General features: G+C 35.3%; 2 protein-coding genes across 2 annotated transcripts; one reads left to right on the top strand and one right to left on the bottom strand.

Annotated features, from left to right (window-relative positions):
* Nucleotides 1-220: 220 nt before the first annotated feature.
* Nucleotides 221-6,768, top strand: SHS1 (Mitochondrial substrate carrier family protein). The gene is made up of 3 exons (XM_006837753.4): nucleotides 221-1,150; nucleotides 5,344-5,505; nucleotides 5,739-6,768. Exons 1-3 carry the CDS (start codon nucleotides 476-478, stop codon nucleotides 6,210-6,212), a joined length of 1,311 nt encoding a protein of 436 aa, XP_006837816.1. The 5' UTR covers nucleotides 221-475; the 3' UTR covers nucleotides 6,213-6,768.
* A 6,815-nt stretch (nucleotides 6,769-13,583) lies between these two features.
* LOC18428437 (uncharacterized protein At2g34160) lies at nucleotides 13,584-20,114 on the bottom strand. The gene is made up of 5 exons (XM_006837754.4): nucleotides 19,876-20,114; nucleotides 19,671-19,719; nucleotides 14,749-14,811; nucleotides 14,050-14,114; nucleotides 13,584-13,927 (listed from the first exon to the last, which is right to left on the bottom strand). Exons 1-5 carry the CDS (start codon nucleotides 19,999-20,001, stop codon nucleotides 13,832-13,834), a joined length of 399 nt encoding a protein of 132 aa, XP_006837817.1. The 5' UTR covers nucleotides 20,002-20,114; the 3' UTR covers nucleotides 13,584-13,831.
* Between the last annotated feature and the right edge of the window lie 1,312 nt (nucleotides 20,115-21,426).

Raw genomic sequence — 21,426 nt, 5'->3', positions numbered from 1 at the left:
TTTTATATTTATAGGCCTACCTGATTTTAACCATTTTTTAAATTTACAAATTTTTAATTAAATATAAAAGTAGATTTTAAAATGATATTAAAAATTTTGTTTTATTACAAAATTACGAAATTTGGAGGTTTGGATCGTTTAAGGTTGCATTCTTATATAAACCACACCCAATATATTATATTATATACCCTGAAATAGAGAGAGCACCAAAACTTAGAGAGAGAGAAAGAGAGAGAGAGGATGATATTAAAAGATGAGGCATGGAGGAGGGTGATAGCTCACTGGTGAAGATAGCAGTAGAAGAGAGAGGGAGGGAAGTGGGGGAGGATTCTTACCAACCCTGAACAGGTTCAAGGGCCACCAACCCTTTTAACCCCTTTAAAACCATGCCCACCTGCAACGCCAAGGCTCCGGTATCTCGCTCTAACCCAAACCCTAACAAACTCCAATTTTAATCTAAAGATCGTCTTTTTATATGAGCTCCGGCAAACCCCATGTCTTGAAACACGACCTTACGAGATATAACCTCTCAAAAGCTCTAATAAAAGCCTGCGCAATGGGGAGGTTACAAGGAACTCAGCACCTTGCCATGTATTCCCCTCCTGATGACATCTCTCTTCAATGGAGCTCAAACCTTGGTTTTTCTTTCCATCCTGGTGGCCTTTTTGCAAGCGTAAGTCAAGTGGGTGTCGGTTTCGGTGTCTCTCCAAACTCTAGCGATGACAGCCAGAGACGAATGCAGAATATGGTTCCTTCAGAACTCCCTGGCTCATCAGAGATGTACACCAAATATCTATCTAACCGGTCTCCTGAATTCTCTTTCCAGACTGTGAATTTAGTGGAAAGCCGTGGCCAAGAGGAGAGAGAAGAAGGGATAGAGGTGAAACTGAAGAAAAGGAAAAGTTCCGTGGTCAAAATTAGGGTTAAGAATGCTTCTTTGCGTAGATTGCTCAGTGGAGCCATTGCTGGTGCGGTTTCACGAACAGCTGTTGCTCCTCTTGAGACCATAAGGACACATTTAATGGTGGGTAGTAGTGGTCACTCTACAACGGAGGTTTTCCAAAACATAATGCAGAGTGATGGTTGGAAAGGCCTCTTTAGGGGCAATTTTGTTAATGTTATCAGGGTGGCACCCAGCAAAGCGATCGAGGTTTGTAAAATTATCTCCTTTTGTTCTTTTTCTCAGCAAAAGAAGCTTCTTCTTTTTATTATTATGCATTTTTTCAGTTTTTTTTTTTTTGTAGGATTGGAAATGTGTTTTTCTATTGGGCTTTCTTGGTTGCATGTTTTACTTTTATTTTTATTTTCCCTTAATTTTTATTGGTTTGTAGGTAATGCTCAATACTTTTCTATTGTACTAATAATTGATTATCATTTATAGTTGATGCATTTGTTTGTATTTATAATGGGTTCTCCCTATTTTTCTTTGTTCTTGGGTTTTTCATCGGTGGATGTTGAAGATGGGTGTTTGTTGGGGTTTTCTGGTTGCATGTTTTGATGCCCTTATTCATACTGGTTATTTGTTCATGGGTAATGTTGATGCATTTGTTTGTGCCGGTAATAAGTTTGTTGATAGTGTTGGATTCCTTTGCTTGTATGTTAATTAGTTTATATTTTTATATTTCTTTTTCTTTGCTAGGCGGTTTGTATATACAAACTTGTGCTTCATTGGGTATTTCTGGTTGTATGTTTGATGCCTTTGTTTTAACTGGTAGTTGGTTCTTATGCTAAGTGTGATGCATTTGCGCTGGCAATAAATTTGTGGTCAATAATTCTAGATAGTATTGATGCCTTTGCTTGTCCTGGTAATTGATCCATGTGTAATTGATTCGTATGTTACTTTTCCTTGGATTCTTTTATTTCATTATTTATTGTACTGGCATTTCATTTTGTTACACTTTATTCAGATTAAAGAAAAAAAGACCACTTGGATTTGAAATTCAAATGACATGTCGCTGTTACATTATTAAAAGTTTTATTCGTTTGTTTTGTATAGTCTATCATGTATTGGATATAATTTCCTTAATTTTTTTTCACTTCATGAGTTTGTAATTGGTTACCAGAAATTGGGTTATTACCAACTTGTGTATGCTCAAGAGTTGTACTGTACTATTACCTACTTGGTAAAGACCCATCCATCCTGTGTATGCACAGTAATAATTGAGAATGCATTACTAATCCACATTTGGCCAGGTCTATCTTAGATTGCTTTGAAACAGTGATAAAAAAAACTCAAACTTAGTCCCTGAGACGTTCATGCCATAACAAGTTCTGCAATTTGAAATAGGACTTGGTGAAAAGATATTTTGTGTCGACAGAAGTATTTGAAACTTAGACCATAAAACACACAACGTATTCTGTACCTTTTGGTATTAATTCCAGTATATTTGTTTTAAAAACATAAAAGCTTGGCAAAATCGGTGTTTACCATTATAAATCTCTTGGACCCTGACAGTTGAGTTGACTCAGACGATTCGCAAACATTGGATACCACTGGACAATGGATATCATATCATGAGTACTATAGCTTCCCTGTTTTGAAATAATATGCATAATAATAACATTCAAGAGGCTACAATCTTAACCCATTCTTTTGGGTGACTCTGGTAGAAGCATTGATATGCAGCATACGTCTTCTTGTCATTCCTTCTTGAGTATACTGCCTAACTTATAAGCTATGCTACTTTTACCAGCATGTGATTTGTGCGACTACTTTGGCCTTCACTTGACTCCTACTACCTCATATAAATGAATCCTAGTAATCTTCAAGTTAAACACCTTCCATAAAAAAATTAATAACTATGATAGTGGTAATCTGAAGCTAGACAAACGTGGGTAAATTTGCTCTAACCATGTAGTTTTTACTTGCTCGCATAAATATTGTTTAGTTTTCTATATGCATATCGTATATTTGCATGATTGTCATGTTTTATATCTTAGTCTCGTCAACTTCTAAGTGAAGTTCACATTTGAAGTTGTAACATTTGTGAATATAAAGGGAATGATTTGTTGTTTTAGCTTATGTATCTCATCATGCTTCAATAAGTGTTTCCACATTTATTTTCTTGGTTTTGGACAGCAGTTGAATGGGAATAAATGGTTAAGAAATTTCTCATACCCCCAACCCTCCATGCTCTTTCTTACAAAATATGTGTGCTTGTTTGTGTGCTTACCTTCCTTCCCTGGCAATCATATGGTAACATGTAGTTGATTGAAAAAGAAATGGTAGGTATTACTGTTGATAGGACTTTTTTTTTGTTATACACCATGTAAATATAATGAATGCAGCAGGGGTAATGCAATGAACCGATGGTTGACCAATTTGTGTGCACTGCTAATTTATTGAGAATTTGAGATCTTATCAAGAAATCTATCATACTCATATCACCTAGAACTTTGTGAAGAAATCTGTTAGCTAATATTTGAAGTTAGTGTATAGAAACACTACTCAGACCTTGGCCGAGGCGAGTTACTTGGTTCCAGTAACTCGCTCGATCCATGTACAATTTTTTTGAAAAAAAAGGACAGATGACAACGAAAAACATTAAAGGTTATATAGATATAATATGGATAACGTTTCCAAACACAGTAGAGTAGTGGACTGGTGATTCCCCGTGTGCATTGATGGTAAGTTTGCAGGTTCCATTCCCCTCCTCGTCAAATTTTTCATGAGCCCACCAAGTGTAGCGCAAGTTTAAAAAAATAAAAACACATATTAAATAAGATATATATCACCCCCTCGTACATCAAATGTCTAATGGCATGTTCGTTTAGGTGGCTTTGTAGATGCCTCTTTCTAAGAGGTCATATGTTTGATCCTTGTAATGACCTCTTTTTTATCTCATGGTTTTTAACTCCTTAAAAAGGGAAAATTACCAAGTCTTCATGGGTTAAAAAAAAATTTATGGGCAACGAAATTATTAAGTCTTTGTGGTTTAGAAAACATATGGGTTGCAGTTGTTTTTGGGGGGTCGAAACCCCACCAAATGGGCCCTTAGTGTGCAACTAACCAGCACACCACCAAGCGTTTTTTGTCTCAGAAATGAAAACTTAAATAAATAAACATGATATCCAGGCTTGTACATAGTACTCAGCCGAAACTTGCTTCGTCCATAGGGCTAGGCTGAGTAACTCGGCATCAGCCAAGTCTGGATACACTGTTTGAAGTCGAAGTTACTAACTCAGCCTATTTTTTTTTCTTTATAATGAACTCTGCTCTAATGCATCAGACCCCACGCAAGCCCTACTCAGAGGCCAATTTGGCAGAGTCAGACCACCTAACTTGACCGAATCTCAATGAAAAAAATCTAAAAGAATCTTGGACCTTGAACACCCAATTTATAGGGTTATCCATCCTAATGTGGCACCCTGCCGGGTCCATGTGACTTGGGATAGTCTGATCCGGAGTCGGCAATTCTTTTTAAGCATAATGTTGTTGAAGTTCAACCAGGGTAGCTATTGCTGTCTATCCGCAACATGCATTACAAATATTGATGATAAACTGCAGCTAGACCCTTCTTAGATTTGTTAAAACATCAAAAATTCCTAATGTCAAATTTCTTGAGAATCCGACCAACAGCAACCATATTTCTAAGTTTCTTGGAGTTTATCTCTTTTGTATGCAAGATCTTTATAGCAAAAGATAGATTTTTGATAAAGATGGGTAGTTTTTTCTGGCAACTTTATGAATAAATTTGTATAACAATTTAAAGAGATTTTAGGAATGGGAGGTCAAAGGGAGGGAATGATTCTAGGAACTTTGGACAGTGTATATATGTACATTACTGTTTAAATGTATGTGATTATACTTTAGAAATGATGTACGTCTCCCATATTGCGGGATAGGAAAATGTGATACTTGTTTAACAAACATTATGTTATAGTACATTGTTGTTTTTATTGCTGCTATGCAGTGTTCTAAAAAACGGATCGGTGGGGTGGAAAAGGGTCATTTACTGTACACATCAAAGCCATTCACACTTTGTGTTTTAAGTTATACCTAGTAATTCTTATTAATTAAGTGTATTGGATGACTTAGCCCAAGAACCGGAACGTTCTTAGGCGATTACTGATTTGGATCGGCAAATTTTAAATCACTGCTATTGTGCATGCAACTAAGTCAGTACTTTCTTGTGACATACATGGCACCCAATTCTTATGAGGTTCCTTAAGAAAGCATGTGTTCCCAATAAGGACCGATCAACACACATTTCAAACGAATTTATTGAATGGATTCTCTCTCTCTCTCTCTCTCTCTCTCTCTCTTACACACATTCACATGCACTTAGAATTAGCAATCATTCTTTCTGATTGCTTCATGCATTTGTCCGTTCTTGTTCGCAGCTATTTGCTTTTGATACCGTCAAGAAGGCATTGACTCCCAAATCCGGGGAGCCCCCCATAATCCCCATCTCTCCCTCGCTGGTTGCAGGGGCTGCAGCTGGAGTCAGCTCGACACTCTTGACCTACCCCCTCGAGCTCCTCAAAACTCGGCTGACCATACAGGTAAAAACCTACCTAACCCCCTCCTATAATGCCACTAGGATTTCTCCATTTGGGTTTCTCTCATATCCACTCAAACTTGGATTTCTCTGATGTCGACTTAAACTTGGATCTCTTCATGATGGGTTTCTGTCACATCCGCATAGACTTTGATATATTCATTTGTTTTTCCTGTCATATCCACTTAAATTGTTTGCATTCTCTCTTACCATATTCCCACAATCGGTTTATTGCAGAGGGGCGTTTACGAGAATCTGTTAGATGCTTTTCTGAAAATTTTGAGGGAGGAGGGTCCAACTGAGTTATATAGGGGCCTTGCTCCTAGCCTTATAGGCATCGTGCCCTATGCAGCCACTAATTATTTTGCGTATGATACTTTGAGGAAGGCTTATAAGAAGGCCTTCAAGAAAGAGGAGGTTGGAAACATACCCACCCTTTTTATCGGTTCAGCAGCTGGCGCCATAGCAAGTACTTCTACTTTTCCTTTAGAGGTAGCTAGAAAACATATGCAAGTTGGGGCTCTTAGTGGGAGGCAAGTGTATAAGAATATGCTCCATGCTCTATCAAGCATTTTGGAGCAAGAAGGTATGACGGGGCTCTACAAGGGATTGGGTCCAAGTTGTATGAAGTTGGTCCCAGCTGCTGGTATTGCGTTTATGTGCTATGAAGCCACCAAGAGAATACTTGTTGATGAGGAAGATGAAGCTTAGGTTTCCTCGGAGGAAGCAGATTGGCATGGTTTTTTAGAAGAAGGAATAATAGCATGAGGATTAATCAATTGGGGAATGAGCTTTATGGACCCAATTGTAGGAACTTTGAGATGTGATGCTATCACTTAAATTTGAAAAAGAACATGCGGGTAGAGAGAGAGAGAGAGAGAGAGAGAGAGAGCATCAGGTTAAGGTGAGAACGAGCATTGGAGGGAAAGTTCTTTTCAGAAGCTACCCACTATAGTCACTTGGGATTTTTGCGGTGCTAAACCATAGGAAGATCGTGGCTAAGGCCATGTTTCCTGCAACCCATTTTCTTCTCTTTTTATTTCCATGGAGCTTCGAGCTTCATTAAAGCTTTTGCACAGACAGGTTTTACTTGTGGTGAGAACTTGGGATAATGACGGGGTTACAACACACTGTCCTCCTATACTTGTTTTCATTGATTTCTTTATATTTATATGCGACCAATATGATGCATTGTCGCAAACACAACTCATGAGAGATGATTTTATTACACAATTTATTCAAGCATTTGAATCTGATGGTTTTTTTCTTTGGTGTTCCTTCTCTTTTGGTAATTTGATGGTTCTTTCTTTGTTGTTCGTCCTGTTTATGGTTGGGGGAGCTGTGGTGCCCAAAGAATAGGACTTTCAGAAAAGAGAAATCTGGCGTTTTTTTTTTCTCATGATTGGAATGCCTAAGATCCATAATTTGGATATCTGGTGAAAGTAAAATGTTCACGGTCCCAAAAGATATATGCAAGAGCATCTCAAAGGTACATGCTACAACATCTCATGGTTTTACCCGACGTTAAACCCTGTACTCAAACCTAATCGGTATACCCACCTCGAAAGCATCTCTTATGACCTAATAACTAACCCAAAAACAATATTTTCAGAAGCACGTATTATGCATGCTTGAAAAGAATATGTTCAAGAATATTTTATGATTGGTGAAAACAATCCAAAATCCAGATGGTCAGATTCAAGTGTTTAGAAACTCAAAATTCAACTTCCCTTAGGTATAATATGGATCTCAACATTTCATATCAAGAAAAACCTCAACGAGGACTTTTGGCAAAGGGAGTAAAACGGTACGGTTTGGCCCCCATATCAAGAAAAACCTCAATGAGGACTTTTGCCCAAGGGAGTAACTGTACAGTTTTGGCCCCATAAGAGCACATTTTGTGGCCCTTAATGTTATCTTAAATCATTTGAATCCATGATTTACAGCAGGGATATGGTACAAAAACACTATTGCCAATGGAGAACGTTGGAGCTTAACTTTAGCTCGTTACTCTTTTAACAGTTCATGCTCCTGTGGTGAAACACATGATACCTATGTTTTCTCATGTGGTGTTGGTCCATGACCAAAGGTTTTTGTTGCTTACTGTAAGTTGAAATTTGAAGAAAGGACCCGATAAGCATCTCGTCCCCCTAATATTCCAATCGACATCGCCTGGAAGAGAGATTTTGTGCTGCTAAATCTAAACAATTTATGCTAATTAAGGAAAATTGTTTCATGCAGGCTAGACCGCATGACTACATTTGCAGTCTAAAAAGTGTAAAGGTAAGATGGATGCAAGTAGGTGTTCCATCTAAAAACAATGGAAATTGGTCCAAATATTTCCTTACTGGAATTATTATTTTTAGTTTTTAAAATTTACTTATTTTTTTATATTTATGATATCCAAGTTAGACGTTACATGTCTTTAAAAATCAAGTCCAAAAATTCATTTCAAAAATAAATTTATTAATACGCTCATATTTCTACATATGTGGACTTGGCCGCATAGAAGCCGGGTCCGCTAATTAATGACATCAAAAGATTGAATACAATCTCTCTCTCTCTCCCTTGGTATAACTTGTGGGGTTATCCTAAGTTGGGTATTTTAACCCAAACCAGCAAAGCCAATACCACAATATCCTTTCTCATGCTTTCCCATTCTCATGATCCTGTCGAATGTTGCAGTGTATACCATTTGGCATTGAAAAAGCCATAGTTATGTATGTGAACTTGATATTTAAATAATAAATTTCTACATTCTGAATATGTGGACTTCGGAAAAACCACGTGAAATAGATGGGAAAGCATGATGGGACCATTTATTTTTGGTACAAGGTCGTCACAATTACTCTTGACCATTGAATGTGAAATTAGGTAGCTGCATTTTTATTAATCAAGCTCAAAGTTCAAAAATAATAATTCTCTAACTTTGTTACACACACAAGCTATCAGATTTCATATCGGATAGTTATAAATAATTGTAACATCTTTGTACTAAAGGTAAATGGTCTCATGGTATACAATCCCAAAATATATAAATAAACCATGCTGCCTAACCAAAAGAATTTAACAATGACCAAAAAAAGATTGTATATTATAAGACCATTGATCTTTTATTGCAAAGAGGTCACAATCAATCCTAAATATTAAATGTCAAATTAGATGGTATGTAGTGTCACAAAATTCATAAATAAAAAAATTATATAACTTAGTTAATCAATGGATGTATCAAAAATAAATAGTCTACATACTATTCCATCCAAAAAAATCAAAGCTCATTATAAAGTAACAAAGGCATGAGGAAATTTCAAGATCAGACCAGCCATCACAACAGTAAAAAGGTAAAGTCAAATCAAAACTAATATATCATCAACCGAACCACTTAGATCAAACTTTAATGGAAAAAATTTATATAACGTCGAGGCTTTAAACAATCAAATTAGAGTGCACCTCAAAAATTTTACTAGAAAATGTTGTTTTGATGTCCAAATATCTTCAAATTGATCATCCCGACTTCAAGATGCATAGACACGAGAAAAATAGATTTCAAGTTTTAGAAATAGTGCATCTTGTAATGCATTTTTGGACCGTCCATTTTCAAGATTTTCATGTTTTTGTAGATCTACGCTATTTTTTAAGCTTTAAATTTTATAATTAGATATGAAAATATATTTAAGGCTATTACAAAAAATTTAAGTATTGAAACATTTCTTGACACTATTTGACAATGGACTCTACTTTGATTGTTTAGAGCCTCGGCTCTATACAAACCACACCAACTTTAAAATATATAGCGAAAATTATATAAATATCTATTTAGTTTCCGTTATTACCAAAATACCGAATACTAATGATATGTCCATTTTTTTGGACTTCATAACAATTTTTTTTAAAAAAAGTACTATCCATTTTTGGTTTTTCAAAAACCGAAATCATGTCAATTTCGGTTTTTGAAAAAACAAAAATTTTTATCTTGTGGGTCCTCTGCTTATTTTTCTAAGTCATTTTCTCGATCATTTTTCTGGGTCATTCTCTCTATGTACTATACAAAGGGAAACACATTTAGAGTATAGATAGAGAATTTAGAAAGAAAAAGAAGCGAATGAATTGAAAAAGATGGAGTGTAGTTGGAGCGAGAACACCCTCAATAAAAGAAAAACGTACGTGATCTTTTACCGTGGAATCATATAATTTTTGTTTGTACCCATTTTGTTTTAGCAAAATACCACTCACCAGTGGTCTTATTACAATAACATGACATGCTTTAAAATAAAATCAACATAACAATAATCCAAGATCTTAAAACTTGATGTTATTGAAATAACTATGCACTATGCTTGATAATAAAAAGATAAGATTGTAAGTAATAAAAGTGAAGAGTACCGGAAAATACCTCAGCCCGGCTTATTATACCCCACATCGAGTCACCACCATCCGATGGCCCGGGATCGACGATCTAGCTTCAATCTCAACCGAAAAAGCAAATTTAAGCAAACTATTTGTATGGAACCTTTTAGAACTCCTTTGCTATTATCAAGCTTAGGTTCTAAGTCCTAACCCTCAAGACCTAGTTTAGCCTATCCCGTACTATCCAACATTTAGGCTTAATGAGATGAGAGAGAGTGGGAGAAAACTTAAGGTTGGGACATGCTCCTCTATGGGCTAGGAGAGAGAGAAAAGAGAGAGTGGGACATCCTCAGAGAGAGACTTTGGAGAGAGAGAGAGAGAGAAGAGAGGCTTTTTGGTGTCGAGAATAGAGGAGGGGAGGTCATCTATTTATATAATAATTTTAAGTTTGGGGTTTCTCATAGTTTGCTTCTTAAGTGAGATTGAACATAGACCGTCAATCAAAGGTGACTTGTAGGGTGAGAGATCTGAGTCATCCACTCCATAGATAGGTCATCAACATTATAGAAGGTGGATGAACCCTTATTTCATTTTCCTAAACCATTTTCTCATTATTAGAAATTAAATAAATTAAATTTAATCCAAATATTATGCATAACCATAAAATAGTACAAGTCTACTCAATCGTTCCACAAAATCTTTCAAAAATATATCAAGTCAATATTTAGTCAATATCTTCCAACCATATAGGTACATGCCGTATCACTAAAAAAAAAGGAAAAGGAATAAAGGGTGGGGCGTACCACCTAAGTTAGGTACTCATGGGCCCCACCTTCTAGAAATATGACGGGTCCATATGCATAATGGGCCCCCATGATATTTTTATATATTTAAAATTAATAAAAATATTTTAGAATATTATTTGAATATTTAAATTATTTTAAATCAATATCTTGAATTTTATAAATCTAAAAATTATAAATAAAATATCCAGGGGTTCATAAAAATTCAAATAATAATTCTAAAATAATTTTCATTATAAAACAAACACAATTAAATTAATTTGATGGAAAAATGATCCATATAGTTTAGGAATTGAATCAACAATCATGGGGCACTCCACCTTCAATTGTGGACTACAGACGATACTTACTTTATCAAACCAACCAGTGTTTTTCATGACCCGTGGTTCAAACAGGGGCTCATTAGCGACTCACCCGATGAGCCAAGAGGTCGCAATCCCAGTCTGTGAATTTTAGGTCCTCCCCTAAATATAAGTCAATGTCACCTAGACCTAATGTGACCACATCTCCTATCGTACATAGGGGTATCTCTCGCGCTTGCATACGCTTCACTCCGAATGGTGGTTTGTTTTTTCGAAACGGTCTATCGATATGCATACCGTGTGATAGTAAAAGGATAAGGCTTTAGCCCCCGTCGCTGCAGGCTGCCATCACATACAAGGTTCACATAGTCTCTCAGCTCACTCATCCGGACATACTCCGATCTCATCAAGAGATGACTCATTAAAACCCTTATCAGTTTATACTATATGCCCAGGTAACATGGATTTTTCTCAACTAACTGACTTAGACCGTCAAGCATATATCGGTATCTGCAAATACTGTTTACATAGTATGGTCCTCGAGAGACCATACTCCTACTGAATTTATGTTCCACTATATCAAATGTTTTTATTACAATCTCTTGTAAGGCTTTTAATGGCCACACAAACCCAACACTCAAAATCTTCACTCGCTCCATTACATGCCTTGCTCGCATTGGCGGTGAGCTCATCATCAAAGCCTCTCCTTCTCTTGTGAACCCCACTGCTCCTCCCTCTCTCTATAAATCTTTAGTTTTCTTTCTCTCGCTTAAGGTCTCGTATGCTTGGTGGGTTCTCTTATCATCCACTTTCACACCATAGAAAACTTCAAAATCAAATGAACTCCACCTTGATCCCCATAAACATCATATAAGTGGATCACATTGGGGTGAGGAGAAACATTTTCAATAATCTTTTGACCAAAATCTCCTTTGTGAGTAAAGTGTCTGAGATCGTAACTTGTTTCCATATGGGTAATCCAAAGGCTGCTTTGCCAAATCGCGTAGACGGTTTCTCGGTGGAAGAGAGAGAATACACAGATGACCCACAAGAGAGAATAAAAACTTTAGCTATTAAAAAACCAAAAATTTAAAATTTTTTGGTTTTTGAAAAACCGAAAATGGGTAGTTTCATCATTTTAAAAAAATAATTATTATGAAGTCCAAAAAACGGACGTATCAGAATTAACGGAAAGTATTCAGTATTTTGGTAATAACATAAACTAAAACAAAAAAATACATAATTTTCCCGAATACATAAGGTAAATAAGAGTAATAGTTAAAGGGTGTGGTTGTCTAGAGCCGAAGCTCTAAACAATCAAATTAGAGCCTACCTTCAAATAGTATCGAGAAATATAGTTTCCATAGTGGAAAATTTTTGTGATAGCCTAAAAATGTATTTTCATATTTAGTTATAAAATTTAAAGCTTCAAAAATAACGTAAATCGAGCATATCTATGAAAACTAAAAAATCTTGAAAATTGACGATCCAAAAATGTGTTACAATATGCACTATTCCAAAACTTGAAATCTATTTTTTTCTCGTGTCCATGCATCTTGATGTTTGGATGATCCTGGTAAAAATTTTGAGGTAGGCTCTAATTTGATTGTTTATAACGTAGGCTCTCTATAAATAACATATTTAAAAGGGAAAGGTTTCTACACTTCCCCTACCGCATAGATTGTTTATAGTGTAAGCTCTCTATAAACCATACATTTAAAAGGGAAAGGTTTCTATACTTCCCTAAAGAGCATAAAAATTCTATCCTCCCTTTACCATCCAAAGGTTTCTATACTTCTCTTACAGCATAGAAGTTCTATCATCCTTTTACCATCCAACTGTCTAATTTTGATCAAAAGCGTCACTCACCGTTTGATCTTAGATTCGACGTCTCAAAGTATTTTACTTTTAATTTTTTTCTACACAAATTATATGAATATTAACTTTGATACGTGCCATTTTCTCATTGGAGTGCACCTATAAAAAATATTAAAAACAATTTTCGATAAAATATAATAACCAAAATACCCCTTAAAACTTTTAAAAGCATTTTAACCATTTTATTTTATTGAAAATATTTTTTTACATTTTTCACTAGTGCAAGTTTAATAGAAAAATACATGTCTAAAATTTGGTGTCAAAATGATTGATAAAAAAAAATTAAAAATAAAATAGTATAAAAATATGACATTGTGATTGGAGCTATCTTAACCTCTATTCATGAGTGGAAGGTTAGATAAAAAAGACGATATAACTTCTATGCTGTAAGGATATAACTTCTATGCTGTAAGGGCCGCATAAAAAGCTTGCCCTATTTAAAGCTTGCCCTACTTAAAAAACTCAACTTTGTTTACCTACTCGGGTCAAAACCAGACATTCTAAGCATCCCCACTAGTAAAATACTAATTTTGATAGATTTTCAACCAAAAACTGATGTCTACTTTATACCGAATAGATCAAGGTTGATAGTAACGATGATTTCAGCATCTCCATAACCCATCAACACCAAAGGGGTAATAGAATTCGCACATCAAGACACATCAACACCAAAGGGGTAAAAGAATAAAGAACACGCACATCAAGATTTCAAGCCTACGCAGCATAACAAGTCATAAAAAGGGTACGCACTGTAAGGAGAACCATTTCCTGAGCGTAAAAACACTTACGATCTTGCAATCGTTTTTACAGAAAAGCAAAGACTCTGTTGTCTTCCTAAAATGAAAGAATAACAACCCATTCTCTACATCCACAACGACGATCACATAGTGCACATCTGTTGACCATGTCCCGCAAACATTAAAAGGCCCGACCCAAAAAAAAAAGAACTTAAAGAGGTAAACTAATCAGTAACAAAGCCAAATTCAGGGGCTTCAAGCACTCAGCTCTGCTCCTCTCCTTCTGCAATTTCTCTTTCCTCAGCTGCAGCGGCCATCAACTCATCGAAATTTGCAGTCTTGCCAAGCAAAATTTCAATCTACAAAGTCAGCAAAATCCATTCTTTTAAGCATGTAATTGAAGGATGGATATCGTGAGTAGACGTAAATTGACTAGTAAAAATATAAATCATTGGGTACATGGAGACTTCAAGACATGTACCTTTGCTTTCTGAATAGGTCGCCCTCTCGATTCATCTTTCATATCAACAGTTGAAGTCATGATCTCTGCAGATAATTTATTTCATTATAAAAAGAGGTTAGAGACATCCATGCAGAGAAGGCCAAAAATATGACCATGATTAATAAGAACTAAAAGCTCTTGATTTCTTCAAAACCAAAATGAACTCAATAGAAGGCAAATTACCTAAGCATTGAAACATGTTTATCATTTGAAATGTGCCAAACCCATTCATGTTTCATCCTTAATTCAATAGGGCAAAAAATAACAATGACTAACAATAAAAGATCACTGATAATTCATAAAAGCGTTCTTTAATTTTTCTCTCCTGTATTCTACTGGTGAAAAGATGTCCTCTTCTTTTTTTTGTAGTAATGAAAAGATTCCGGACACTTCTACAAGACACTGATTTGAAATATCCATAACTTCCCACATTGTTCCCTGTCGCCTAAATTCTGGCCAATTATATCTTTTATGCAAATCAAGAAACTAGGAGTCCCATAGAATCATAATTCAGCTGAAAGCCAGTCCAAACAATCCCCAATAATAGTAAAATACTGTTCCATAGCACCAAACTTTTGAAACTTGAAACAGTTCTTTTCTTTTTTTTTTTGGGGTAAGTAAAACTTAAAACAGTCAACGAAACTACATTTATCAAAGAAATCGATAAAACAGTCTTACTCTTCTCAATGGCCAGTCCATTGTTCTTTAGAATCTCTGCAATTGTGACCACAGTAGCAATTGCTGTGAATAACAGAAAAAGTATGTCAACCACTCGAACAACACATTCAGATGATAATAGTTCTCAAATAACAGAACAAGTGCAATACTAAGGGAACTTAACTAGGCACCATGGCTAAATATGCAATAAAAAAAGAAGCCAATTTGGTCAAGGAAATAATGCCGGAACATAAAACAATCTCAGAAATTTAAATTTCATATTCATCTTTAATTTGTTTTTTTTCAGTAAGGAAAATAATGTTTATAGCTAACACAGGACTCATGAGCATGTGCACAAGCACACACCAGCAGTAACGATTTGTGCCTACTGACTCTTTCCTACTGGACCTTCTTAGTAAGAACCCTGATCACTATCAATGTAAATTTCCTTCCCATGCCTATCAGCAACTTCAACCATTCACATATATTCTCATCATCAAGAGCAGTAGTACAAGTATTTCTCATGTTTCATTGGTTTATTTTTTAAAAATGTAGATGACAACACTTACCTAGGATCATGTTTATCATAATATCCAGCATCCAAGCATAAACAACAATCTTGTCCATTTTCCAATTCTCAAGGTTTGCAATACTCAAAAGTAACATTGCATCACTACAACAATAACCAGCACAGATAAATCAGAAACCACATATGCATGTGTGTGTGCCTATATATGGGGGGTGATTTAATACCCTTGGTGTTATAATATAATTAAACCCCTCAAACTATGTTTGAGGGATTTGCATGATCCCAAATTTTGCATTCCCACTCTTTTCATCCCAATCAATGCCAAAAAGAAAAAAAACTGGATTTGCACCCTAGAAAAGGTCAAATGAGCTGCTCTCCAACAATGAAGTCAGACCATCCATTTGTTGGACATTGGGATCTAGGCCTTTAAGTACTCATAATCTTTTTCTTTTTTCTTTTAAGAATTGTACATCGAATGCCTATAAGGCCATCTATAAAGATTGGGATAAAAAAAGAATTCAAGCCCTAGATCTGAGATTAGGCAGTGAAGCTCCCAGCAAAATCACCAAATGCAGCTACAATCCTCTGAATAGAATCATATTTAGAACTTCAATGCATAATGCAGGTATGATAACCAACCTAGATTCACCTATCTATGGGTTCAAGTTATGGAGCCTCTTCCAAAATGTCCAGAACAATTTACTCATAAAAAAAATCAATCACCACAGATGATATACCAATAAGCATGGTTTTAATGAACAAGAATTTTCCACCAGTTAATACGTCTAGAATTTGATTATTTCTAGTCTAGCAAGCAAAGCAAGTGAGAGCAGCTAGTGCCAATGTTAGGCATGTGCCACAACGTAAAGCACTCGCTTGGGCTGCTACCACTTGCTTTGCAACAGCAAAAAACCCGCTCAACAACGAGGACTCAGAGCAGACTTGGCTCGAGTGCATCCAGTCAAGAAGAAACTGGTTCTTAGAGAACAACCTCCCCACAAGTAAACTTTTGTTCAACACTCGATCCATTGAAGGACATCTCATACCTCAGGAAAATTTGGAAATCAATTCATTGTGACTTTTCCACAAGAAAATCCAAGAAAAATAGTTGCATATAGGAAGGATCAACCATTTTTCTTGGTCACTCCTAGTTTGCTCTCTTGTTAGTGAGAAATTTTCGCCGCTCATAATTCGTTGGGCGAGCAGTCTTACAGGACTGAGACACTTTCAAAAAGTAAAGGTGGTATTTGTTTTCCTATTCATAATACTGAGTACATTCATTTCCAAAAAAAATAATTATGTTTCATATTAAGATATTCATGAAGAAAACAGCATGCAAAGGACTGCATTTTTTAAAACCCCAAAAAATTACCTATAAGCCATCTCAGTCAGGTCTTATGCAATATGAAAGTTCACACCCAAGTCACCAAACTCAAGTGCAATAGAAACTATTTTAAAAGCAAGATAGTAAATTTCTAGGTTGATAACAAATATCAATTTGGAGTTTCTAAGAAAGGAAGAAAACGTGAATGACCAATTAAATTTAGTCAATGATGACAACTTTGCTTAGATGGCAGGATCTTTTTTCAAATAAAGACCAGTTTCAGTTTTCAAAAAAATGAACATCCATCATGGCCCATGAACTTAGATCCAGATTTAGATTTACAGACAAAAGCAAAATGTTTTTATTCTTTCTGCACTGCAAGAAAAATAAATATTAAATAATGATGGAGATGCTCTCTGTTATCTAGGAGAAACAGTAAATCAATGAAAAAAAATAAAAAAGCTTCCAACAAATCTTAATCTAGGATTCCAGATCAGAGTTCTAGCCAAATTGGTCCATACAATGAATCTCAAGAGAATTCAAAATTTCGACCACCTCATATCAAAATCTCTAACTGATTTAATTCAAATGTCATTTCACATCAGTTTTGGGTCAATTCAGAAAACATTGCTTCTAGTACATTTACTTTGCAAGTAAAACAATTATAGTTGCCAAAGGCATGGAAAACAATTGAAATAGAGACATTTTCTCATCCTAGATCACAATTCAGAATTATAGCTAAAATAAAAAAGATGTTTGCTTCCACATAATAAGACCATAGCATGCAAATCTAAAGTCAGAATTCCCAAAAAACAGGATCACAAGTATGATTTTCAAATTACAAACAGGAAAACACAACAGTAGTTGCCATCTAAATGGAGACGAATTAAATTCAAAAAGAGCTTCCAGCTCCAACGCAACATAGACTACGACATGAGAAGGTAACAACACAACATGGACTATGACAAGAGAAGGTAAAAGTTAGTTACGTTCTTGCAATTCAACTACAGAAGCTACCCACCTTTCATAGTTCCAAATCAAAAGCAAATTCATAACACAAAAATAACAATCCAGCAACACAAAACCACCCAAATCCTCAAAACAAAGACAGTAATACATTACAGTTATTTGATTAATATACTCGTCAAATAAGAATATCTATGCACCTAATATTTATGAAATGGAATTAATAATTAAGATGCTTAATGTAAACCAGTTCTCCTTTCTGAAGTAAAAAAATCCACGGTGAAATTATGAAATAATGAATTAATCAAAGCAATTTGTTATAACATACAATCACAAACTGATCATTTCATCTCTAGACCATTGACATTATAAAAATAAACCATTTGGCAATATCTATAGGTTCACAACATGTGTCTATAATCTCAATGTGCAAAATGGCCAGTTTGGTGTGGTTATAAGTCAGCAATCAGTTCTGCAGTAAACTATCAGAAGTAGGCTGTGCGCACATAAAGCCACTGTATAAGTGAATTGCATGCCATCAACATGCTCTAAATACGTAAAACCCCCGAAATAGAAGCACACTTAATAAGCAAGAACAGAAAATTGAGACCATTCTTCCAATATGAAAAACACAATGGTATCATACCTTTGTTTGTTCTGCAAGAAATATGCTCAACAAGAGAAGGTATAACTACCTTCCCAACGTACGACACTTAATAGATAACAACTGAAAACTGGAACACTCTACCAACATGAGAAGACATACTAGTACCATAACTTTCATGGTTCGGCAAAAGAAGTGCTCAAAAAGAAAGATTCGACATGAGAATGTCCCCAAAAAAGGAAAAAAAAAAAAAAAAGAAGCAAATATTACTGAACAAAGCTACAGTAAAATATTACAATAGCCACCACAAAATGACACCTGTATGGAAAAGAAAACAACACAAAAATGAACTACCAAAATACAGTAACTAAAACTCCTGTGGAAGTCAGAAATTCTAGAGGCACCAACAAGAGCCCCATTTAAGCACACCTCTCGCATTCACCAGAGATATCCTTAGATGCAAAGACAGTTTAAATTTAAAAACCTCAACCAAGAGGTTTGTTTGGGAAAAAATAAAAGGGGTGACTTTTGGGAAAAGAAAAATTTTCAGGCCATTATTTTGAATTTTGGAGAAAATTGTGAACGGTGATCGTTTTCCTCTCATGTGCCGAAAAGATAAATTAAGTGAAACGACAGAGAAAATGGTATTAAGTTCAAAAACAAAATAACAAAGGAATAGTACATAGAACATGATTCTCTGCCCAATGCAATGCTCACTGTCACAAATAAGGCTCAAGCCAAAAATCAATAAACCAGGATGAAACGTTCAAGGATTTGATAAAGAAATAAATGCATAGTGAAAGGAACAGCATCCATATAATCCTTCGAATCGTGGTGTAGTACCGTAAGTAAATAAAGTAACTTCAATCATTTTATATCAAATAAATACAATCAAAGATACAGGTACCCAAAGAAGAAAAATCAGGCTTAAATGTCCAGAGATCTTCCACACAACCCACCAATTTTCTAAAGAAGTGCAGTTCTTTCTTTCAAAGATTAGAAAGAAACAGCAGAATACTGAAAAATAATGAGAGCATCAAACGCAAACTACAAGCTGATAAGACCTACTCCTTTCAGTATACTGAGTTCACAGTCCTTGCTAAAGGAAATAAAACCAGACAAAGCCTTTATATGTACCATAATAATGAAATTTTGTCTGGGAAGCCAATAAAGAAGAGGATGTTTTGTTAAAGAATCACCCACAGATAACGCTGTTCTTCAGACACAAATATTGATTAAAACCCCTTCCAGCTTTTAAGTGACTATTCTCTTCCCATCAAACTCGCAAAGAGCCATTGCAACATTTAAATGGCTAGGAAACTTGCAAAATAAATAAATAAATAAATTTCATCTAGAAAGAACAAGTAAACTGTATACACAAATAACAATTATAGATATAAATGTCGCAAACAATACCAGCAAAACTAATAACATGGAACTGTAACATCCACAAAAAGAAAAAGCTAACAGCATCAGATAAAGAAGAACAAGAAGACGAATGTGATGAATAGGAGCCATACCCATTCCTAGAGCTGACAACTCCACTTCGTTATGTTGCTGCATGTACCTCTGCAAAGATTTCACTCAATAAATCAGGGATTATGACGATAGAGAATGCAAAAATCATACCGCTAATAAAGCTCACAATAAAGATTACAGAGAAAGAGAACCAGAAATGGAGAGAGAAAACAGAGAGAGGGAAACCCTAGTCTTTTCCTTAGTTACCTTGGCGAGGTTGACATAGAAGAAGAGGGGTTTCTTGGTGTTGGAGACCTGAATCCTGTTCTTCTTGTGAGACTCGCTCACGTGAAGGTTGCTCACGGCCTCTGTAACCTCCTCGATGGCAGCCATGACCGCAAATCCTCTCTCTCTCTCTCCCTAGAACTTCCCCTCTCTCTCTCTCTAAATCTCTCTCTCTCTCTCTCTCTCGCTCTCTCTAAAGCAAAGATGAACGAACGAGGGGGGTTTTGGCTCTTTGAAGTTTGTTGGCTTAAATAGCGGCAAGAAGGTCGATGAATTTTTCAGATCCTTTTAGGGTTGTAATTGCTTCCTTCGCCTCGTTATCGTTTCCTCTTGTTCTTATAAAAAATTGGGATCAATTACGGTCCTGCTAGGGTGGTCCCGCTAGACCGCGATGGCACATGGTCCCGCGCCCAAAATACATTGGGCCATTTTTTTAGAAAAAAATCCTTTCGAAAACATCGCGTATACCCTTTTTCTCAATTTTCGTATGTTTTTGGATGAAATTACCCTTTATGGGTAGTCTATCTACTGTAAAGAACATTACGGTAATTTAAATACCATAATGTATAGAAAGGTCTTTACGGTAGTTTATATACCGTAATATTGGATATTTAATTTACAACAATTTAACTACCCTATTGTATTAACTGGAAATTACGGTACCCAAAGTACCGTAATGTCTTTCGAAAATTGTATGGTAATCATATTGCCGTAAATATTTCCCATCTTTTTTTTTATCAATCTTTTCATAAAACCCTATTTTGACGATTTGTTTAGCACTTTCATCTATTTTTTTCTCTCTCATCCATTTTCTATCTCTCTCATCTATTTTCTATTATATCATCTATTATTTATCAATCTTTGAACAAGGTCTATGAGAGCATCAAATATACACACCAACATTGATTTATAGGTATGTCATCAAAATATTATGTTGTTTTTAGCATCTAAAGAAAAATTATGTTGTTTTTATGTAGTACTTGATGTAATTTGATTAAAATATTGCATAAATAAGTTTTAGATGTATTTATATTGTTCCATAAATAAGTTTTAGATTTATTTAATGGTTGACCATCAAAATAATGTTTTTTTATAATAATTGATGTAGTTGGGTTGACCATTGTAATTTTTTTTATATTATGGCATATGTATTGCAATCTAATCCCTCATGCAACCTCCTCATCATTTGTAGGTATTTTGAACTTCTTATAAGTATTTTATATATGTTCTCATCTGAAATTTCTATGCAGTGATTCAACGTGTACGCAATAATAATATGTGAGAACATAGTGAAGATCATTTTACACTTTTGTGGTTTTTTCAAGAGGAAACATAATGATGGAATTATTTTCTTTGACGATGGGGACGTAAAGGTTATATTTTTTAAGGGAATCCCAACATTTGAACAAGTTAAAGATCATTTGTCAAAAGTATCAAATTATATCCCAAGTACCATGACTATTAGGTATATTGACCCAGGGTTATCAAGTAACAGTAATATGATACGTATTGATGATGATGACGACATTGCCA

Source organism: Amborella trichopoda, chromosome 5 (assembly GCF_054954075.1).
Source record: "Amborella trichopoda isolate Santa Cruz 75 chromosome 5, AtrichopodaSantaCruz75HAP2 v2.0, whole genome shotgun sequence".
Lineage (NCBI taxonomy): Eukaryota > Viridiplantae > Streptophyta > Magnoliopsida > Amborellales > Amborellaceae > Amborella > Amborella trichopoda.
The sequence above is the reverse complement of the archived record's forward strand: the minus strand, read 5'-3'. Positions and strand labels throughout refer to the sequence as shown.

Coding starts and splice junctions, on each gene's coding strand:
- SHS1 (XM_006837753.4), top strand. CDS start 476: ATGAGCTCCGGCAAACCCCATGTCTTGAAACACGACCTTACGAGATAT. Junction 1,151..5,343: donor CACCCAGCAAAGCGATCGAG/GTTTGTAAAATT, acceptor TCTTGTTCGCAG/CTATTTGCTTTTGATACCGT. Junction 5,506..5,738: donor AAACTCGGCTGACCATACAG/GTAAAAACCTAC, acceptor GGTTTATTGCAG/AGGGGCGTTTACGAGAATCT.
- LOC18428437 (XM_006837754.4), bottom strand. CDS start 20,001: ATGGCTGCCATCGAGGAGGTTACAGAGGCCGTGAGCAACCTTCACGTG. Junction 14,812..19,670: donor GTTGTCAGCTCTAGGAATGG/GTATGGCTCCTA, acceptor TGTTATTCACAG/CAATTGCTACTGTGGTCACA. Junction 14,115..14,748: donor TGGACTGGCCATTGAGAAGA/GTAAGACTGTTT, acceptor AATTATCTGCAG/AGATCATGACTTCAACTGTT.